Source organism: Astatotilapia calliptera, chromosome 17, assembly GCF_964374335.1.
Source record: "Astatotilapia calliptera chromosome 17, fAstCal68.1, whole genome shotgun sequence".
Classification (NCBI taxonomy): domain Eukaryota; kingdom Metazoa; phylum Chordata; class Actinopteri; order Cichliformes; family Cichlidae; genus Astatotilapia; species Astatotilapia calliptera.
This window is the reverse complement of record NC_137438.1, coordinates 16,047,939-16,072,192: the sequence shown is the minus strand read 5'-3', so window position 1 is coordinate 16,072,192 and position 24,254 is coordinate 16,047,939. Positions and strand designations below refer to the sequence as shown.

Here is a 24,254-nt window from a genome sequence, read left to right as displayed (position 1 = left end):
ATGAATTTTGTTCAAAATGAATGCTCATTTGTGCTGTTAAAAAGATGTGGTGTCTGCCATCTGCAGGTTAACAGGTGAGAACGTCAGAGTTACTTTAAATATCACAGACTTGACCTGTGATGCTTGGTTGCTTCTCTACTTTTGAGATTTTACTTGGATAATTTCCTGGAAACTGAATCTTTGTGCCACAAGTTACACAACAAAGTGAGGAGGAAGGACAGGATGGATCAGAGAAAAGTGGAATGGGTGAGGAGGGTGAGGAGGCCCTGCTCTCTTTGTGGCTCCCACAGAACCATCTCCAATTACAGGACAAAGGCAACTCATTCAGGCTTCAAGCGCCAACTCTGCAGCTTTGCATGTCTAATGAGTGTTTTGCTGAATACTAAGCGGACCCCTGGGTGCTGCAGAGGCCTCACCCTCCCTCCCCCATGCAGCACCTACATCACAAAGTTGCTCCTGTACCGCTCTGCATCGGGACATCTAAGCTTCACCTCCTCTCTCTGAAGACAACAGTCCCAGTCCTTTCCATAACAGAGTCAAAACACAGGCAAACAAAACTATGAGATGCAAAATAGGGTTGCAGTACAAAGACTAAGGAATAGTGGACGCTAATGTTGCTTGCTAATTTTAACTGGACAGAAACAAGATGGACTAGAGACTTGAATATCAGTCGAATTCAAAAAGACTGATATAGCTGGGGATGAGTTTTTTAGGTTCTGACTTGAGAGGAGTGTGCTTTGTGGACAGCCAGACCTTCTGGCCAGGGTAATAGCAGGGCACAGAGGTACAACAAAGGTCAGCGAGGTGCTTATTTTGTTCCTTCATCCGTAAAAAGGCTGCCTGGGTGACCCTCCAGATCCTGCGACAACGGCAGACAAATGGAACAGAAATCTCACCTTCCAATGCTGGAAGATGAAAAAAAGAACAGTGCAAAAACAAACAATTGAGACTGAAGTCAACAATTTGATGAGTTGATGATGAGTTTGCTATGCATGCAAACTCCTTAAACACAGACTAGTGCAGTTTGTTACAAGAGATGTAGTTGAATGACAAACCCAGATAGATCTGGAAACATATGATGTCGATACACATGGGAAGAGATTAGAATCCTTTATGGTAAAGACTGATCAGGTTGATGAAAATCCAGGGAAGATAAAAGGGCTTCAAATTGAGACACCGGTGAGTGACATTCTGGCAGGACAGGAAGAAAACTGTCAAAGCATACGCCATCCCCAGAGAGACCGAAAAAGCCCACAGTAGCTGAAGGACTATGAGTGCAAAGTGACTTGTGGGGATGATACAGCAATACACGCTGACCACAGCTACAGGGCAAATTTTAAGATGAAAGGCTTTGGAAGACTTAAACATTTCCTAGCCATTGACTTTAGACAGAGAACGAGAAGTGAGAATGAACCAAGGAGAGGTTTGAAATGTCTGACTGCAAGGGTAGATCAACTCCATGTGAACAAAAACCAAACTGTGATGGTGATTGAGAACCTGCTAACCCAAAGAAATATTGGGAGATGATAGGCAGCTTGATTTATGCAATGACATGTACAAGACCTGATTTCAGTTGGGTTGTCAGGAAACTATCACAATACCTATCAGGACCAAGGTACTTAAACGGAAATATGAAACAAGAGTTGTGTCATAAGAAAAGGGAAGAAAAACGTGCATATAGTGATGCTGATCTGGTCACAGACCTAAATGACAGCCGAAGCACAACAGGATACTGTTTTAGTCTGACTGAAAGTGGTCCTATCATTTCATGGATGTTTGAAAAGCAGCCAACCGTAGCTTTATCTACATATGAAGCAGAGTATATGGCATTGGCTGCCAATACACGAGAAAATTTATATCTTTCACAGTTACTGACTGAGATGTACAGTCAGTCTTTGAAGACAAGCAAAATGCAATTGCTTTGTCAAAGAAGTTGTTGTCAGACATGTAAACATGTCAACATCAGATATCATTATATAAGCTCTGCTGTCAGTGACAGAAAGGTAGTCATTGAATATTGTCCAACAGCAGATATGGATGCAGAGGTTTTGACTAAGCCTGTGAAATAGTTGAAAAATTTGCAGCTTATCCAAAAGATGTATGTTTAATGACACTCTGAAATTAATGCACGGATGAAGGGACTCGTCCTTCTTCTCAACCAGAAAAGAACCCTGCACCCAGAGGAGAGGAGGATGGACGAATGATGTCTGCAGAGAGAGATTCGGAAATCTATTTTTACATGGTATCGAGTTCAGGTTTGAGTACCACCTCATTGTGCTTGGGGTTATTATGGCAAATTGATTAAAAAGCCCCATGAGATCATTTGTATGCCACACAAACAACACAACAATGGATGACATCAAGGCAATGGTACAGTATACCTGCTGCTAGAGTGATGGGTCTGCACCTCACTGTTGGACCAAGGTGTTGGTTTGTGTACAGCTCTTTCGGTTGTTGCCAGGTTTCAAATATGTGTTAGACTTTTGTGAAGGAGCTGCTGTAATTATTATTCATCAATTAACACCAGTGACTGGCCAGTTGGCAGCAAGAAGGTACATATAACACATCATGGCATAGAAACTACTTGGCTGAAGTTAGAAAAAGATGGTCTTAGTCCACACACCCTGTCCTCCTGGTGTCAACATGTTCCTTAATTCTCCTCCACAGTGTGCATATGAGTATAGCCCTACCTTTCTTATCTATCTACACTCATTGTTTAAGTCTTGGTCCCACCCCCATCTTTTGTGTGTGTCTGTTTCCCTGTTTTCAGTTATTGTTATTTCTTCCTGTTTTTTGTACGTACTTATTTGACTCTTGAGCACTGCGTTTAATTAACTCCTTTTGTCTTAATCTTTTATAGCTGTATCTCATCACCCTGCTGTGGTCATTACATGAATATCTAAACGATGAAATCATGACTGACGCAATGAAAAAAAAGTTAGATTTAATATCATTAGTCATATAAACTGTGGTTTTTTTTTGTTTTTAATTTCTTTATTTTGAAAGCAGGACATGGTTTTACAGCAGGATATTAGTGTGTATGGAAGCAAACTCTGTTTATTGTCAGCATTAGAAACTGATGATAGGATCAAAAGATCCCGAATGGCAGATGGTTTTGGAGCATTTCCTCTGTGGTGTTTGTTGTGAACACAAGATTTTTTGAAAAGATCACACAGATCAACCACATAGATTTTATTTCGTGTTGAAGGACATGGGAGTCTGAAAGAACAGCAACAACTATACAACACTCTATGGGCAAGCACTTTGCAATGGTTTTAAAGAAAACCTTTCTCTCACAGGAAGAGATGTCCCTTTTTTGTAATCTTGTCCTTCCTGGAAACTTTTGCAATCAGAATTGTGATCTGAATGCAAGGTGGTGCCGAACACATTGTGCTTTGCAACAACTGCTATGTAAAGTTTCTACAGGCTCATCTTGTATATGTCAATCTTTTATCTGTTGACTTATTAATTTCTTTTGTGTTATTTCAGATATGACATTATATGTCATATCTGAAATAACTTGCTTGCTTAGACATCATATTACACGATGATGTCTAAGGTAAGACAGACAAGAGAAAAAAAAAGAGCAGGTGGGTAGAAATGGGGTGATAGAAACAAACAGAAATACACAATGTATCACCAAGTCTTGCATCTGTAAGAGACAAAAAACACAAAAACAAAGCAAAACAAACATATCGCACCTGGAACGCAAAAAATGAGAAAATACACAGATGTATAAATCAACTTCCTATAGTGTGTGTGAGAGACAGAGAGAGAGAGTGAGTTTGAGTGTCTTGTGGGGTAAAGATTTATTTGCAGTTCTGAGGTCAACCAAATCCTTAAATTTAAGAATATTAACTCCTCAGCCTCCCTGGGAAAGTCTATACCAGGGTGCTGGAAAGGAGGGTCCATCCATTATTTGAACCTCGGATACAGGAGGAACAATGTGGTTTTCGTCCTGGTCGTGAAACACTGGGCCAGGTCTTTATCCTCTCAAGGATACTTGAGGGTGCATGGCAGTTTGCCCAACCAGTCTATATGTGTCTTGTGGCCTTGGAGAAGGCATTCAACCGTGTCCTGTCGGAGGTGCATAGGGAGTATGGGGTGTCCAGCCCATTGCTACAGGCCATTTGATCCATATACAACATGAGCTTGGCCTGCAAGAAGTCAGACTCATTTTCAGTGGGTAATAGACTCCACCAGGGCTGCCCTTTATCACAGATTCTGTTCGTAATCTTTATGAACAGAATTTCTAGGCATGGCCATGTGGCGGAAGGCTTTCACTTGGGTAGTCTCAGAATCTCATCTCTGTTTTTCGCAGATGACGTGGTTATGTTAGATTCATCGGGTGATGGCCTCCAGCTTGCACTGGAATGGTTCGGAGCCGAGTGTGAAGCAGTGGGAATGAGAATCAGCACCTCCAAATCTGAGGCCATGGTCCTCAGCTGGAAAAGGGTGGAGTGCTCACCCATGGTCAGGGACGAGTGGAGGGGTTTAAGTATCTTGGGGTCTTGTTCACTAGTGATGGGAGAAGGGAGCATCAGATCGACAGACGGATTGGTGCTGCCGCTGCAGTGATGCGGATGCTGTACCGGTCCATCATGGTGAAGAGAGAGCTGAGTGTAAAAGCGAAGCTCTCAATTTACCGGTCAATATATGTCTCTACCCTCACCTATGGTCACGAGCTGTGGGTAGTGACCGAAAGAACGAGATCGCGGATTCAAGCGGAAGAAATGAGCTTCGTCAGAAGGATGGCTTATCTCTCCTTTAGAGATAGGGGGAAAAGTTCCGCCACCTGGGAGGGGCTCAGAGTAGATAAGGATGCCTGTTGGGCGCCTCCTGGTTGAGGTGTTCCGGGCATGTCCCATCGGGAGGAGGCCCCGGGGCAGAGCCAGGACATGCTAGAGAGAGATTATATTTCTCAGCTTGCCTGGGATCGTCTTGGTGTTCACCCTGACAAGCTGGAGGAGCTGGCTGAGGAGAGGGAGGTCTGGGCTTCTCTGCTTAGGCTGCTGCCCCAGTGACCCGGCCCTGGATAAGTGGAAGAAGATGCATGAATGGATGGATAAATTTAATAAAAAGTGGATTCTCCTGAAGTGGCTTTATTTATGATCCTTATTGATTTTTTTTTTTTTTTTTGCAGAATGTATAATGGATAGGTGTGTCTACATGTTTCCCCACACTTCCACACAATATATCATTTAAGGGAGTATAATAGAACAATACAGAGAATTTGCTATTTTGCTATTTATTTAATTCATTTTCTGGTTCATTCAGAAGTTATTCCAAGTTACTTCCACAGCACAGTAAGTTTGCATCGTCTGCAAATAATATTATTTTCAAAGACTTGAAATTGCACATACCGTATGTGTCATGATCCTGGGTCCTTTTGACCCAGCGTTTTGTGTTTTTCTCTTCACGATTTTGGTTCTGCTCTTCCTCTGATTAGTGTTTACCCTGTTCCCCCCGTGTGTTCCTGTATCTAGTCCGCGTTTCTTAGTTTGTGTCCTTTCATGTGTAAGTTCCTGTTTTATTGTGAAGGTCTGCGTCTTATGTGAGTGTTTTCAGTTTGCCTCCCTAGTCTCGTCATGTTAATCACTCCCAGCTGTGTTTCCCACCTGTGTGTAATCTCCCTGTGTTCTCTGAGTGTATTTAAGTTGTATTTTCTGTCTTAGTAATTGCTGGTTCGTCTGTGTTGTTTCCCCTCGGTCTCCCTGCGTCTCTCCGTATGTATTTCCCCGGACCTCCCTGCATCTTCGTTTCTGGTTTGTTTTGTTAGTTTTACCCAGTTTAGGTTTTCCTGTTTCACCTTCACCCACGCCTTTGCTGTTTGTATTTTCTTTTGTTAAATAAATACTCATCTGCACCAGAGCTGCCGCATTTTGGGTCCTTTCTCCAATTCCACACGTCTGCCAGCGCGGTCGTGACAGTATGTCATTAATGTACAATATGAAAAACACTGGTCCCAAAACGGATCCTTGGGGAACCCCACAAACAACAGGTTTCAATTGTGACTTCATGGCATTTATTTTGATAAATTGTTTCTGGTTTTCAAGGTAACTGTTAACCAGTAATAACTCCACTCCTCTGACCCCATATGTGTATGGTTTGTTAAGTAAAAGGTTGTGCTTGATTGTAGTTAATGCTTTTTTTTTTTTTACCTAAAAAAAACTTTGACATCCATGTGTGGTTGTTCTTTTTGGGTCTAAATCCATACTGATGTCCATGTAGTACATTATTTTTTGTGATAAAGTCATACAATCTTTTATAACGATTTTTTTCCAGTATCTTAGAGAACTGCAGTAAAGAGATGGGCAGATAGTTTGTGGGAAGATGTTTATCTCCAGTGTTATATATTGGAACTACCTTTGCAATTTTCATCTTGTCAGGGACTAAACCATTTTGTAATGACAGATTCCACATCTAGGTAAATGGTTTCACAACACATCCAATAATATTTTAAATTAAATCCATATCAATGCCATTACAGTAGGTAGATTCTTTGGACTTAAAGGATGTAACTACAACAATATTTTCCTCTTCATCTACTCCCATCATAAACACTGAGTTTGCTACATTAATATTTTTAGTTTTAGGAGGGTGTGCAGTTTTTACAATTTCTTTCAGGGTCCTGGGTCTCGTGACACAGTCTTTTGAGTTTTCTGGTATTTTGATATTCTTTGTTTATGTTTCACTGTCATTTAGTTGTCCAAAGTGCATTCGAGGTTTCCATGTTAGTTCTTTTGTTGATGAGGTTCCCCTTGTGTTTTCACCCCTGTGTTAAGTGTCCCTCACCCTTCAGGTGCTTAGTTATGTCCTTGCCTGATTTCCAGTTTCCCTTTTCCCTTCTGTATGTGTGTCTGAGCAGTGTTCGTGCTCCTCGTCAGACCACCATGTTAAGTCCACGTCATTGCCTGTCTTGTGTTTCATGTTGTCTCATGTCATGTCTGTGTCTTATTATGGTTCCAGTTTTACTTTGAAGGGGTTCCATCTTCATTGTTTTAGTTCCACTTTCACTGTGGCTTCATTATGTTCATTCTAGTCAGCTGTTCCCTCATGTGTTTCCAGTTCTCCTGATCACTCCTTGTGTGAATTTACTCTGCGTGTTTCCATTTGGTCATCCTCAGGTCATCCGTTGTACTTCCCCTATGTCATGTCAGTGTTTCTAGCATTTTTCACATGATTGTGTTCAGGGCACGTTCATGTCTTAAGTTTTGGTTTTTCCTCACAGTTTTTATCACGCTCCTGCTCACTATCATGTTCAGGTCAGGCATCATTGTTGTCACACTTTTGGCATAGTTAATTCATGGTTAGGTTAAACAAATCTATATTGAAATCACCATAAATAAATGTCATTTTCTTGTTGTTAACAGGATTATACATCTTCAGCATTTCCTCAGTGAACATTTTTATACATGATCCAGGGCTCCGATAAATGCAGCTGATTTGCAGATTCTTTGACTTTTCAGCTTCTGTTTCAATAGTTATGCACTCCATTATATTATCCTCTGCTAGTGACAGTTCACTGATGATTCTACTTTTTTAATTATTGTCAGTATACAAGTCAACCCCTCCTTTTTTTTTTATTTCTGTTGATGCAAAATGTGTCATAGCCATCAAGCTTTACAAATTTTTTTGATCCCCATCTAACCAATCTCTGAAACTGCAATGACAGTGAATTTCTTTGAAAGCTATGCTAGATAGCCTAGGATTTTTAAATGATTTCAATTGAGGTTTCTACTATTAAAATGTATGATCGATATTACATTATCCATTATTATATTTTGATTAAACTGCTCATTTGATCATGTTTATGGGTATAAAAATTATTTTCAGGGTCTATATCGTTTTCCAAGCCCCAGGGTCTGTCCGTATACTCAAAGGGTTTTAGCCCTACATCCATTGATTTTCTATTCACAAAGCGTATGATTATAGATGGTTTTCCATTATTATTTTTTCGAGGCAGAGAATGGCAAGCCTTAACATCTTTACTATTAATAGTAATTCCCTTGCCTCTGAAGAAATTTACAATTTGTTGCTCCAAAGAGTCGATATACTGCTCTAGCTCTGCCACTCATGACTCAAGTAGAGCAATTTTTTTGTCCTTTCCTCATTTACCTTTTGCAGTTCTTTAATCTGTCCCATCATATCCAATAGCAACTTCTGTTGTTTGGAGATATTAGAAAGCTCTCCTGACATTTAATTTAGAGGTTTCTCAGTTTCCTTAGAGACTTTGGTGGCATTTTGTATGTAGCCCGATTAACATGTAAAAGAGTTAACCTTTTTAGTTGTTGGTGGCCGTTGGAGCCTGGTCGTGGTGTCTGCTGGAGGATCCTGGGCCTAGAGAAAGATCCCACCCAACATTAAAGTGGTGGGTGGGTTCTTTTACATTTTGAAAGAAGCCCTTTTTCTCAAAATTCTGACTTTTTCCCTCAGAATTCTCACTTTCTGTCAGAATTCTGATTTTAACCTCATAATTCTTTATTTCTCGGAATTCTGACTGTCTTTTTTCTCAGAATGCTCACATTTTCACAGAATTCTGAGATTAAAGTAAGAATTCTGACTTTTTCCTCATACTTTTGGCCTTAATCTCAGAAAGAAAATTGGGGGGGGGGGGGGGGGATTGAGGGCTGCACCATTCAAAGTCTTTTTTTGGACACCACTCAAACAGCCAGCAATTTAAGGTGAACATGCAGCTAAACCACAGAATTCAGCAAGCTAAACAGCATACACACTACCCCCAAAACTCTAAAACCAAGTCCAGCCAAGAAGGCAGAAATGGAAATGGGCTTTTAGACTACTATGACCTGGAGGACTGAGAACCTACAGTAAATGCAACACTGACTACTGACTATTAAAATTCCTTAAATACCAACAGGCAGAGTAAGATCATGTTAGACCATAGCGAAGAAAAGAAAAGAAAAGATGGACAAGCAGTACTGAAGAAACAGCGGGACAAAAAAGGACAAGGTGCAGGGCTTACACAATAAAGAAAATAGAGAAAAACGCAAACAAGAGAACCAGTAGAACAAGGTGTAAAACGGACCTAAAGGGGCCCAAGACCACAACCAAAATCAGGAGGAGTATTTTGCTGTTAATGTTTCAGAACTAAGCCCACTCACAGATAACAAATTGGCTAACCTAATGTTAACTCAATTCTTCAATCTAGCTCTAATTGTCCTTACAAAAGGTAGTGTGGTCTCTCTCTGTTAAACAGGCAGGCAGGCAGACAGGCAGGCAGGCAGGCAGGCAGGCAGACAGACAGACAGGCACGCACGCACGCATGCACACACACACACACACACACACCAGAAGGTCAGTCTGTCAAAACCATAATTACAGGCTGTAGATGAAGACAGTTAAAATTTCACTGGAGCAGAATGTTAGAGCCCTAACAGGGCCAGCACACTGGTAAGAGCACTCAGTTTTTCATTACTCATCAAAAATTTGAAATCCGTTTAAAAGAAAAATGTCCATATCCAACAAAAGGATCACGATTTGCTGTAAAATCTCAAATTTCATGTTCAGCCCCTTTGATCCACTGCATTTGAAATTAATTCATTTTGTTTGGACTGTATTTTATTTTATTTTTGTCTGTGGGCTTGTTGGTGATTTCTCTTCCACAGTTTCAGAGTGCTCCTTCTCAGTTCTCTAGCTGTCGTCATGGTGATGCTCAGCTATGCAGAGCCTGAATACAGTTAGCAGCTTTGAGGAAAGAGGCCTTTGTTACCCTCAACCCCCATTACCTCCTATTCTGTCCTCCCCTTTTCTCACCCTTGAACACTTTCTGTTAATGTCAGCTTCGTCTTCAGCAAAATAAAATCGAACCTCGGTCATATGCCCAGCAGCAGCATTTACCAAATACACCAATATAGCCCCAGTATGGTCCAAAAACATATATGCAGTAACATTTCTCTTTTCATGAGATATGTAGTATGATTTCTTAGGTTCAACATTCAATTTGATGTTTTTGGACTATTTTGTATTAAATGAAATGAAGGCTTTAAATTATTTCCAAATTATTGCATTCTGGTTTTTCTGTACATTTTTTATACATTTCTTGTTTGGCAACAAACAAGAAATGCGCTGAAGCCATACTGGAATTTAATTTGTAATAAACAGTCATTAGAAAGGAGTCCAATCTAATTTTAAAGCCAGAGAGCTGGATTTACTGTAAATTCTCAGAAGCTCATCCTTTACATGTACTCAGTTTTCTAGGACATCAATCAAGCGTCTTACAAAAGTGCTAAGTTGGGTCGAGATCTGGTACCTGTGAAGGCAACACCATTTCATTCACATCATTTTCAGTTCAGTGAGAAGTACACTACACACTGCCTCAAGATAGAAATTCTTTATCATATGATAAAGTCTAAATTCTGTTTCAACATGCTGTGCTCCTTCATTCTAGTACAAAATGTATGCTATCAAGATTTTGTGAGTTTATCTATGGAGAGGGTTTTCAGCCATGCTGCTCCCATGGAGTACTCCAAAATCCTAACTGCAAATTGCTTAATGTGTAAGACACTGTGCATTGGTCAAGGGAAGCAACAGTGCAGGTCACCAGGAAATAATGTCAAAAATAAAAAAATATGGCATGAAAAGCACAGATAATCTCTGCAGTGGTCATTGTTTTTAACACTCATTTTTCATGTCTGCTCTTCATAAGTACTTTATGTTTCCCCACAGCTGACTGACGTTCCAATAACAGCACAAATAAGAGCACAGTCTGCCTGTACCACATATTTTAGACACTGTCTGAAAAGAGATGTTCTCTGCAGGGAGACAGACAGTCTGCCGTCTACCTGGAGTTAACACGGTACCACTGCTGTCCCTTTAAGGGGGCACCTGGAACCAAAGCTTGCTAGCAAAATGCATCATTCAGCATAACAGCCACTAGATAGACCTACTGGAGGGTCCCAAGGTTTCATGCATTTTATATAATTTGTCATTATCTCAATATTCTTATCAACAGTTTCTGTATAACCGGTTGACCTGCAGATCTCAAACAATGGCAGTGCCTGGACAGGAAGTAAGGTCATCATGCAGGCATCTCACAGAAATGATCCCAATGATGGCGCCTTTCAGAGCTATTGTCAGTGTCTTTCTTGGTAAAAAAGATAAAATCTTCACTATTCTTAAGAGGGGTAATGTTTTTGATGTCATCGTGTCCTTTTGTGATGTAACTTTGTGTTCTGAATCATCAAGGTTTCTTAAAAATATCTATAGTCCCAAGAACATGAACAATCAGATAATCCCCCTATGACCAAGTACTTAGTCACGGTGAGAAGGAAAAAAATCCCTTTTAAAAAGAAAAAACCTCCAATAGAACCAGGATCAGGAAGGGGAAGTCATTTGGTGTGACTCATTGGGGACTGGAAAAAGACCACCCATCCATCCATCCATCCATCCTGCTTATCCAGGGCCAGGGGGCAGCAGCCTAAGCAGAGAAGCCCAGACCTCTCTCTCTCTCGGCCATCTCCAGCTTATCTAGGGAAACACCAAGGTGTATCATTGGCTGTGCAAAAACTGAAACACTAGATACAGAAAAACACAACCTGAAACTAGAAACTTAGAACAGACTAGAAATAACAAAGAAACCGAGGGGCACAAGGAAACACACAGCAACAACAACGACATCAAGCAGAGGAAGACAGAGGACTAAATACACCCAAGAAAACGAAGGGATGAGAAACAGGAGGGAAACGCTGCTGGAATCAATCAGACTAACAAGAAAGGGAAACAAAACTGAACATAATGCACACAGGCCAGGAGATTTTCAAAATAAAACAGGAAACATGAAACACACAGTAAGACACAAGAGAGACACGACTAGGAAACAGATGAATAAACATGGAGACTTGGCACACATGATAGACATGACAGACTACACAGGGAAGCAGAAATGGGAACAGACTAAAATGAACAAAAGCCTAAGAACTAGAAACTAAACTGAAACTAAATGCCACATGAGAGAATAAGAAACATAGAAACACTGAGCCATGAACCCAGTACAATGACACTTCTGCCAGCTGGCTACACCTAGAAATTATGTCCATGAAAATACTGAACAGAATCAATGACAAAGGGCAAGTCTGGCAGAGTCCAACACTGACCAGGAATGAGTCCGGACCAAGCTCTTACAACGATTGTATAAGGATCGAATGGCTGAATGGAGAAAGATAGGAAGAAAAAAAATGTAAGAAGCCGTCACTTGACCCAGCTGTCTTACCCTTACTCCCAAACTGAGATTATTGTACTCGGAACAAAAAAATGTAAAAATATAGTGTCCAACCAGATGCTTACTTTAGATGGCATTACCCATCTCCCCAAGATATGTTCGGTGATCATATTAAACAAATCTCTAAAACTAGAAACATCCTGTTCATGCATTTATTATTTCTAGGATGGACTATTGTAATTCTGTATTATGTGCTATGATCCACTTTAAATCCTGACTAAAACTCTTCAAATAAACCATTCTTTTGCAAGTGATCATATAACTGCTTGACATCTACTCTAAGAATTTTTGAAATAAAAGGAAAACAAATTAGGATGATGAAGAGAGATCTTTCCACAAACCCAGCGACAGACAGAAGACAAGATATACATAATGTCTCAGGAAATATCTAACAACAAAATGTTTAATACAATTGGTTAGACAGATATAAAATCTACTCACTCAGTTAAGCGTGTCAGTGTGTCATATACAGTATATGCTATATAAAATTTTTAAAGTATGACACAATACAAGCACAATATCAAAATAAGGCGTCAATAAGAGATCTTGCACCCACATCCGGTTACTATGTTATGTGTAAGAAAACTTCTAAAAGTGCTATGCTAGCGCTAAGTGCTAAAAAAGTGTCTTCATTGTTAGATGCAGGAAACATAATTAATAATAATTTGACAGTTAGCTGAAAGTGTATGAACCCATGATGAATCCATGACAGCCCCCCCCACACACACACACACCATGACATGAAAGATATGATGTAGGTCACAGAGGCTACAGACTCATTATGGGGCAAACCAAGTCTGGATTGAGGGGGGACATGGTATAGGGAGTGCATATGGTTGATTCCCACAAACAAACTAAATGACATACTGTATGATAACTAAAATGCTATTATATTTTTTAGAATGTTGTTTCTGCATCTAATTAATTTTTACTCTTTTATTTAATATAAACTTTGTTTACTTAAATTACATCTCAGGTCAATTTTTGTTTTGTGTTCACTCTAATGTTTTTTACTCTCAGGTCTCTGTTAATAATAATCTTTATAAGAGTTTTATTCATTTATTTGTTTGATTAACGATAATAAGAAGGCAGAAAAACGGCAAAAAAAGACGCGTGGATCCGAAGGAGGGAAGTATCGTCATCATACCATCCTCATCTTCAGTGTGTGTTTCGGATAGAGTGTGCGTGTGTTTCATTGTGTTTGTGCGTCTCTGGTGTCTTTCACTCCGACGCGGGCTGTTTTCCTTGGGACTCTGACTGAAGATGTAAAAAGAAAAAGGGGAAAAAGTGTCTGTGTTATCAACCTTGTCTTCAAGCAATAGAAACTTTGTTTAGCTGTTTTAGCTGAAATTAAACCGAAGCGGATCGTCGTGAAGTCGTTTTGCGTTCATTTGGTGTGAAGAGGAGAACTCCGCGTTCATCTGAACTCAGGTCAGTTTGATCAAATAAATGGAATTTTAGAGATTTAAAAAAAATCGCAGACAGTTTTTATAAAAATCCTCAAAAGGCAGTCGTGCAGTAACTTAAGTACTTTATAATATGAACAAGGACTAACCAACCGATTTCACCGAACAGGGAATCACCGAGAAAATATTTCATTAATAATTTGAAACCTTTTCTATAAGTAGTCTTGTAAGGCGCGACCGTTAGAAATGCGAGGACTTCTCTTTAAGACTGATAAAACACATCTGAGAGACGAGTTTCTGAACCCAAATCAATTTCTGGGCTTTAAAGTTTTTTTAAAGGATGTTTGTTCGCTTTTGAGCTACAAGACACCAACATTTTTTCCATTTCCTTTATAAAAGCTATGCGTTCAGTTTGCAAGAAAAATCACCGTTTGCAAATAAATTATCCGTCTAAACAAAATCCTCAGTTAGTTTATGATTCTGAACAAAAAATAGGAAAAAGATATCACCATACCTCAGTGCATTTAGAGCGTTCAAATCACCAGAATGCTAGTTAGGTTACAGTTATAATTCCAATAATTAAACAACACACACACACACACACACACATATATATATATATATATATATATATATATATATATATATATATATATATATATATATATATATATATATATATATATATATAGTCATATGTTGTGATATGCTGCTGTTTGTTTGTTTGTTTTTAAGCTTTTTTTTTGGGGGGGGGGGGTGATGACAAATAGGTAAAGGATTAGTTATAAAGTAAGTTGTAAACAAAAAAGATTCTTTTGACACATCAGGAATGACAGATTAATCATTTGGTGGTTTCTTTTATTTGGTGTTCCATATATTTTTGGTTAAATTAAATCAAATCCCAGACTCAAGAAAGCAAAGTTTATACAGCTGCACAATTCAACATTTCTTTTTTATTTAATGATTAAAAGGTAAATATAACAAAATATACTGCAATGTTGTGTTGTACTGTGTTTTAGGCATTCTAAAGCTTCTATCCTTCTCTTAATACATCAGATTGAAGACAGACTTGAGATTTGCTTTTCATTTTTGTTTTCATTTGTTGCATTTTTTTAACTCTAAAATGAAAGATTTTCTTACAATATAGATTAAAAGTAGTTTAGTTTTTTTCTGATCTTTGCTTTCAAACCAGCTGATTAGGAGCAGCTAGGTTGATGAAGCAAGCTTTGAATGTCATCTGAGGTTTCATTATCTTATGATTCTAAAGGATACTTTTAGTTGAGTATTCGTATGGACTTACAGTTTAAATGACTTGAATTTAAGTTGCTTACTTAAGATTAGTCTCTTTTTTGCTGGATCATTGTTTCATCACAAATTGAAGTGACATTTTTTGTTTGTTCTGGCTCTCAGTGAATAGTTTCTAATCAAAGTGCATGAGAAGGGTTCTGTAGAAGAATATTTCTGTAGTGTAGACTCTGATTTAAGACTATTTGTTGTCTAATATGCTGATGTGAGACCAGTTATTAATGTTTTTTTCTTTCTCTCTGTAGGGCCATGTCACCATTCAGCTGGACTCTCTCTGCTGTTCTTCACAGTTACTACCAAACATGAAGGACTGAAGTCTGAGGACACGGTGCCCCCTGCTGGACTAGTGCTGCAGATGGAGGCCATGGCTGAGCCCAGCTACTCTGATCTGATTGCCAAACACTACAATTACACCGGCAAGTTCCGGAAGACGGAGCAGGACTCAGGTCTGAAGGCTGATTCTGTGATCTTCATCATTGTGTGCTGCTTCATCATCCTAGAGAACATCCTGGTCCTGACTACAATCTGGAGGACCAAGAAGTTCCACAAGCCCATGTATTACTTCATTGGGAACCTCGCACTGTCTGATCTTCTGGCTGGTGTCGTCTACACTGCCAACATCCTACTGTCAGGTGCCAATACCTACAAGTTGACACCCACCCAGTGGTTCTTCAGGGAAGGCAGCATGTTTGTGGCGCTGGCGGCCTCTGTCTTCAGCCTACTTGCCATTGCCATTGAGCGCCACCTCACCATGCTGAAGATGAAGCTGCACAACAATGGGAACACCTTCCGCGTCTTTCTACTCATCAGCACTGTGTGGATGATCGCAGCCATTCTAGGCGGTCTGCCGGTGATGGGCTGGAACTGCATCCAGAGTATGACACAGTGCTCCACCGTGCTACCACTCTACCACAAAGCCTACATCCTGTTCTGCACCACTGTCTTCAGTATCATTCTTATGGCCATTGTGGTGCTCTATGCCAGGATCTATGCATTGGTGCGCACTCGTAGCCGCAAACTGGTCTTCCGCAAAGTGTCCAATGGTCGCAGCAATGCCAGTGCAAACAGTAAGAGTTCAGAGAAGTCAATGGCACTCCTGAAGACAGTCATCATCGTTCTCAGCTGCTTCATTGCCTGCTGGGCACCACTCTTTATCCTCCTGCTGCTAGATGTGGCCTGTGAGACGCTAAGCTGCCCAATCCTCTACAAGGCAGAGTGGTTCCTGGCACTTGCAGTCCTGAACTCTGCCATGAACCCACTCATCTACACGCTGACCAGCAACGAGATGCGGCGTGCATTCCTAAAGACACTGTTGTGCTGTACTGCCTTCATTCGACCACGCACCAAGCTCACAGGACCAATAATGGGGGCGGAGTTTAGCCGCAGCAAGTCTGATAACTCCTCTCATCCCAACAAGGAGGAAGTGGAGTACTCACCGAGGGAGACAACCGTAGTGTCCTCGGGGAATGTCACCTCATCATCTTAAACATGCAGGACAAACAAGCAGATGTACAGGGTCAGATGAGGAGTACGTGTTTGTACACAAAATACATGTGAACTCTGCCATGTAGCCAAGTCACGAAACCTCCAGCTGACCAGGACTCACAGACTTTCAAACTGATTGGAAAGTAAAAGAGGTCCAGACACTGTTTGTAGTTCCAAACCGTCATGTCGCAGCACCTACTGGAGAGTCAGTGGCTGTAACTCCTGTAGGCTGGGATGGATTGTGTTTCATCTCATCTGCTTAATGTGGATCATTGTGGTCCTGCGTCATTCAAGACCTGGTCAGAACATAAAGTGCTTCTTCAGATTTTATACAGATATCCAAACATGCTGATACACAGCATTTCTCTGCAAAATACACTTTACCAGACAGTCAAAGCATGATAAAATAGTGACTTATTGATGTGTTTTGATGCATCAAGGTTAATTTTACTGAATAACACTTACGACATACATAGAAAGTGATCCACATAGAGGAATCAGACTTTATACTCACCCTCTAAGAACAACTAGAACATGTAGCACTTACTATCAGATGTTTAAAATATGAAAATGAATTAAAGAAAACTGTCCTCTATCCCCTTTTACCTTCCCATACAGGGACGCACTTATGAATGCAGAGCTCAGCTGCTTTAAACAACAGTTCATTTTTCTTTAATCGTCATGAATAAATCTTTTACCAATGCTTTATTATTGTTCTACATATGAAGTCTACTCTGCTCAAAAAGAAAAATAATATTGAGGCAAACTTTACTTACCTATTAAAAAAATCACATAAGTCATGATTATAAATAAAATCAGTTTGTTATTTAAACAAACTATTTTTAACCCCAATTTTCAATTAAACTGTAATTGTATTTTCCTGTTAATCATAAGTAACTTGCCTTCCATGTATTTTAAATTAAATTTTAAAAACCTCAATAAGGTGGAAATGTTCAGATAAAGGGTCAAATATAATTCATTTGTCAACTCTTTGTATTTATTTACTTTTTTTTAAAAAACATTTTGATCATTTTTGATCTTGTCAAATTTTCTTTTCCCAAAATGATGCGATTCTGTCAGAATTTTGTTTCTATTTTTAGAATTTTGCTTAATTTTAATATTGTTATAGAAATGAAATGGTCTTAAAACCACAATAGAGCCTTACCAAAAGTGGCTTGAAAAATAAATAACTAAATAAACAAATAATCAAATAAAGAAGTCAGAAGTCCAAATTTGTTCAATCTATAATAACAATAATAAGAAATAATAAAGACAAAGCACAGAAACGTTAAACGTTTTTTGTCTTGTTTTGTCTTGGTCATCATAAAAAATGTTTCTTTAAACCATCACCAATATTGTTATTTAGACTATTGAGTTTATTGTAGTATAAAACAAACAAAACATTTGGAACGTTAAATATTTGACAAAATATTGATATAAAAAATTATATTCAAAATACTAGCCTCATCTAAAACCCTTCAATAAACACTATCTATTAAAAAAACCCAAATAAGATAAAAAACTATTTTTTGTCCAAGAAGCAACTGAACTCTGAATTCATGAATGTTTTTGATGTGACAAGAATTAACTGTGCAAAAGTTGTAGAAAAGTTTGGGTCAGAATGTATTTTCTGCTTTCCGTCAGTGTTCCCATTGTTATTAGTAGTGATGTCAGTGTATTTTAATTATTTTAAAGCCGAAAGGAAAAAATGTAATTTCCACATTTCCTGTAAATTTGTTAATTTGGTAACTATCTTCAAAAGAACAAATAATCTTATTGAAAGCTATGAGTAGGATGCAAACTGGTCTCTGTGATGAGACGATTTTTGCAATTTTAGGATTTTTCTTTTAAATTTGCTGCTGAAATGCTTACAGAGAAATGTGCCATTTTTATCGTAATGATTGTGTTTAGTCATTGACAGGAAAGGGCGTTCATGCCAGTTGTTCTCTGTTACCAAGATCAACGGTCCCTTTCAACTTCTCTCATCCTTTATCAGGAGCAGATCAATTAATTAATTAATTAAATTGTGTGTTATCAAGAACATTGACACAGTCCAAGCTGACCTGTGCATTCTTTAACTCCCAAATGTTCGGTTGATGGGTTTTTTTTGTTTTGTTTTGTTTTGTTTTGTTTTTTAGCAATTAATAAAGACAGAAATAGAAACACGCTGTTTTTGTTCTTCACAAATAACATCTGAAAGGCTGCAAACTGATGTTACAATTTCCAAAAGAAATTCATATACAGACAATACAAAGATTAGGGGTTAGGGGAGGAAGACAGGACAAAAATATGATGTAGAAGAAAGCCAGAGATTATCAATAACTAATAATTAAATGCAGTGAGTGAAAAGAGGTGAGAGAAGAAGGAATGCTCACTGCAACAAGGGAAGCCCCCCAGCAGCTTAACTCCCATTCTACTTTTAAACATCCTGGGAACCACAAGTAAGCCAGCAGTTTGAGGGTTAATTGGGGTGATATGGTACTATGAGGTCTTTCAGATGAGATGGGGCCTGATTATTCAAGACCTTTTATGTGATGAGAACAATGAAAGAAAGGAGAAGGAAGAATTATTTACACGAAAGTGATTGAAATTTTAACCAGATGTTCAGTGATAGCTTACAGCTGTACTATGCTTTAAACTACGTATTTCACGTGTTGTCAATGTAGCCACTACTCTCTCTTTTTTTGAATCATTCATTTTAGAATGAAAAGGGTATTCCTAATTTATCAGTTTCTTTTTTTTATCATGAAACACCAACATTTCCACTTTTCTTGAGCCATTAATTTGAGGTTGTTAATTAGTTTTTCCCAGTTAACAGCTATCCTTATTTTAGCAAACAGTTACAACCCTTTGTCCAAGCACCAGTTTTAGTCATGTAAACCATTTATAATTAAACTTTGAATTGTTGTTTCATCCATGATTGTTACAGTCCTCTTGCCTGAGAAGTCTAGGGGAGCTATGGAGTGTAAAACAGTGTCAGTAACACAGTAACAGTAAGTGTTAACAGACCAAACCATAGACTTAGCCTCCAAACAAATTAGCCATTGTGTCAAAAGGTTTTTTTTAATTTTATTATTATTATTATTATTATTAAAAAACTTTTTCAATTTTACAATTAACTATTTAAAATTAACTTACACAATGAAAATGAATAGGAGAAGAAAAGGGAAGCAAATTAACACCAGGGTCTCCTAGGCCACAAAACCCTCCAACTGTTAATAGAAAGTACACAAACACTATTCTCAAGATTGAAACCAAAGATATATCGCCTGAAGTCCTTGGGTGGCCTCAAAACAGGAGAAAAAAGTACATAAATAATAATGTCAGACAGCCCCTAACAAGCTTCCACTAATAAATAAATTAACCACTTTACCAAACCAGCTGAACAAACAGGTCCCACAAATTTGCTGCTTTTATCTTGTAATATCACTTTAAGAAAAAGCAGAACTACAACAACTACTATTACTACTACATGCACGTAGTGGCGGACAAGCAGAGGAAGATAGCCGTAGTGGTAGACGTAGTGATACCGAATGACAGCAACATCAGGAAGAAGGAAGACGAGAAGCTGGAGAAGTACCAAGGCCTCAGACAAGAGCTCGAGACGAGAAGATAACAGGTAACATGGGTGCCAGCGGTAACTGAAGTGCTATATATGTGTGTATGTATATACATAAAAAAAAAATAAATATATATATATATATATATATATATATATATATATGCAAAAGATGGATTGATAGATTTTCGATCCCTTTCTCTCTGTCTTTCTAGACAGAGAGAAAGAGAGACAGGGAGGTAGAGAGACGGATAAAAATCAATTACACTTGATGTATAGTGTGGTTCTCAGCTTGTCTTTTGCTTCAGAGTGTCATTGTTAATGAGATTCACTGACTATCCCAGCTGCTGATCCCTGACTTCTAAGAAGGGGGTTGTCTCTGTGAGCCCACAGGGAGAGATAAATATAACTAAAACCTTTTCCTCTGAATGAGGCCCAGTCGATGGTCAGCTGATGCCCTGCATCTAATCCAGACTGATCGGAAGTCTGTTAGGTCAACACTTAATGTTATTTTTCATTCATAAAAGCAATCATGACACAGAACATTACAAAGCATTTATTTCCTCAATCACCTGGCAATGGGCCAAATAAGGTTTCACAAACATCTAAGATTAGGGTATATTATGGGCTGGAATGATATTGAGGAAGTGCTTTGCTAGTCTCTAAAAAAAGAAGTTTTACCTCCACCATGGAACCACAAACCATCACATTTCATCATCATGTTAGCACATCTATAGAAATTTGACAGTATTATTGAACCTAAAAAGGTTAATGGCCCAGAAACTAAAACATGTTAATATTTCTTAAGCAGAAAAACACTTTTTGAAGCCAGACCTATTTCAGTGATAAGCTATCATTAATTCTTTCAAGAATAAGTCTAAAACTATTTAAAGCAGATGTAGGCCTTATAACACTAACCCTGATTAAAAATTACAACCACTATCTGAAAAACCTTTCATTTTAAATTGTGACTTCATTCATCTTTTCTACATCCAAATGTAAGTAATTCTCTGAGTGTAACCCTCATTACAAAATCACTCACATGGTATTTGGGTCTTCTAACTAAAATAGGAGAATAGGAACATAAATGCCATCATTGCCACACCTGGCCAACATCTGGCTGACATACACCCTGCCATGACACCAGTCAGTCAGCAGTGCCAGTATGATGCCGGATCTGGGCCAGACCTGTTTTCTGTGAGCCTGGGCCACATAAACCAAACCACAATCGGGCCAGATGTGGCATGCCATCACATAAACACTGCCATCTATGGCAGGCCTGACCCATATCTGGATGACATACCACTTACCATGCCAGCAGTCAGCCAGCAGTGCCGGCTTGACACCAGATCGGCACAAACCTGTCTGCTATGCGGGTTACCTCTCATTACATCTGAGAAAAGGTAAAAAGACTTAACATCCAGCCTTTTATGTTTAAAGCGATACAGAGTGCTAAACAGAGTTTATCTAAATGTGCTTTTGCTAATAGTAAATCATTTCTATTCTTAATAAAATATATAATCAAAGTATAGTTTGAATTAATATTATGAATGAGAAATGCAGTTTAAGTGACGAAAACGTCTGTTCTAATGTCTTGATTTTGTTTGCGTAGACCTGATTCATAGACCGCGGAAGATTAGTGTCTGTGTGTGGCTGCAGGAACGTGAAAAGATAAGAAATGTGTCTGCGGGCCGTCATTATACACGATTCTGAATGAGAGAAATGGTATTAACTGTGTTGTAATTGTTAAACACAGAACCATAAGTTGCATGTCATTTTGCTGATAGTTAGTCATGTCCAGAATCAAGGACTGACTGACCCAATATAGACAATATCTGCACTATCCAATGTCCAGTGTTTAGTGGGTGAGTATCAAACCCTTGCACTATTTAACTCACCAGATCAAAGTCAGAAAGTTTTATTGTCTGGATGCTTTAAGATGATTAAAAGGGGAGGGGGGTATTTCTGTTATCTGTTACATCATTCATCACTTCTGACAGTAATTTTGAATCTTAGCAAGGTCAGATGACTTTGAATGAATTCATCTGTCGTCAGAGGAAAATATGTTGCTTATTATATTCAGTTGAATCTCCCTTTATTTCCAAAAACAAAGAAGAAGAAGAAGAAGAAGAAGAAGAACTAAAAGACAAAACAAATTTTTTGTGACCTCTCATGTCCAAATACATGAACTACATGGTGGGTACTGGATGTGCGTGGGGGGCTGAAAGCACTCAAGGGGCCAACCACCCCTACATGAAGGCAAATAAGCAGAGACTCTGCCTGATACCCTGTCACAAAATTCTCCTCTCTAAACACAATGTAGCTCACATTCTTCTCTTGCATAAGAACACAAAGCCTTAATCTGGTTTTCCCATCGTATCCTGATTATGAAGACTATATGCCGTTTTGCACCTCCATATCTTTATGTGTTCAATACTTTTTCCCTGTGTCATTTCACATTATTATGCATAGTTAAATTTATGGACATCTATGGTTTCATTTGTTTGTATGTTTGTATTTGAAAGTCTGATAAGAAGGACCCAACACACAGGCATTTTTCTGCTCATGCAGCTTTCCAGCTGCACACTACACTGCTCTCCCACTAGGCTCTAGGGTCCTACTCGAAAGGGAAGGCATGATCAGATGATGGAGGTCAGCTTTGTAGGTCAGCCTCCCCTGACACCACACCCTGAATCACTGCTCCACCAATCACCTGCAGCTGAGGCACAAACTACACCTGCCACAGAAGAGTCGTTACCTATGGATGATCATGCCCTTCAGATAGCCATCAGCATATGGAGCATGCAGACCCAGCACCCAGTCCAAGAGGCCCTGGAAAGTGGCTGGCTCTAGACATGCTGAACTGAAGTGTCACAGACTGCTACAAACCATACCCCACATAGCAGACAGGTCTGGCCCAGATAAGGTGTCAAGCCGACACTGCTGGCTGACTTCTGGCATGGTAACTGCTATGTCATCCAGATATGGGTCAGCCCTGGTGTAGATGGCTCTATTTGGGGCGACCGTGGCTCAGGGGGTTGGGAAGCGTATATGTAACCGCAAGGTCGCTGGTTCGATCCCCGGGCTCTCTGTCCTGGCTCTCGGTCGCTGTGTCCTTGGGCAAGACACTTTACCCTACTGGTGTTGGCCAGAGGGGCCGATGGCGCGATATGGCAGCCTCGCCTCTGTCAGTCTGCCCCAGGGCAGCTGTGGCTACAACCGTAGCTGCCTCCACCAGTGTGTGAATGCGAGAGTGAATGAATAGTGGCATTGTAAAGCGCTTTGGGTGCCTTGAAAAGCGCTATATAAATCCAATCCATTATTATTATTATTTATGTGATGGCATACCACATCTGGCCTGATTATGGTTTGGTTTATGTGGCCCAGGCTCATAGAAAACAGGTCTGGCCTGGATCCGGCATCAAGCTGGCACGTCTGACTGACTGGTGTCATGGCAGGGTGTATGCCAACCAGGTGTGGTCCAGGTGTGGCAATGATGGCACTTTTTATGTTCCTATTTTAGTTAGAAGACCCAAATACCATGTTGCAATACTATACTGCTATGGTAGCCAATGTTTCTGTGATGGACCGAGTTGAAAAACAGGAGGAGCCTAGGAATTATTAGAAAAACATAGTTTCCATTTATTTAACCCCCACAAAATTATATTTACAAGACTAACAAATGTTGAGCTCATAAAAGAGGTCAAAGAAACAAAGCTGAACTTAGGCAACGACTGCAACCTTAACCAACCAAATGACTGCCCAAACATACATAATTGCCCTAAAACTGAAACACATACTAGGGTATATATAATGGCTGATCAGACCATTGTGACACATGAGGGGTAACAAACAAAACACAATCATAAATCACAACAATGCAGTACAATCTAGTTTGTTAATAAACTAACCACTAAAGAAGAAAATCAAAAAACCCCATTAAACCCTAAACTCAAATATTTAATTAAATACAAATACTTTGTTTTTAAGGTAAAGAAAACACACATTCCCCCCTTCAGCAGGAAGTGGTGGTGTGGTCCAATTATCTTCCTTTGTATTTAATGGTTTCAAACCCTGGCTACCATCTTTTGTCCAGCAACTCCCAGGGATGATGGCAGGTAAGAAATAAAAAGACAAAAGTTAGTCAGAAAGCAAAGAAATGAAGAAGTATGAATACATAAATAAACTAAATGTGCGCGCTTACAAATAGAACAAATGTATCCAAACCAATCAATGAAGTTATTGGCAACTAAAATGTATT

At 39.2% G+C, this 24,254-nt stretch overlaps 1 protein-coding gene across 1 annotated transcript; it reads left to right on the top strand.

The window, feature by feature from the left end:
• Positions 1 to 13,435: 13,435 nt before the first annotated feature.
• s1pr1 (sphingosine-1-phosphate receptor 1) lies at positions 13,436 to 17,727 on the top strand. The gene is made up of 2 exons (XM_026148329.2): positions 13,436 to 13,669; positions 15,195 to 17,727. Exon 2 carries the CDS (start codon positions 15,305 to 15,307, stop codon positions 16,433 to 16,435), a length of 1,131 nt encoding a protein of 376 aa, XP_026004114.1. The 5' UTR covers positions 13,436 to 13,669; positions 15,195 to 15,304; the 3' UTR covers positions 16,436 to 17,727.
• Positions 17,728 to 24,254: the final 6,527 nt, after the last annotated feature.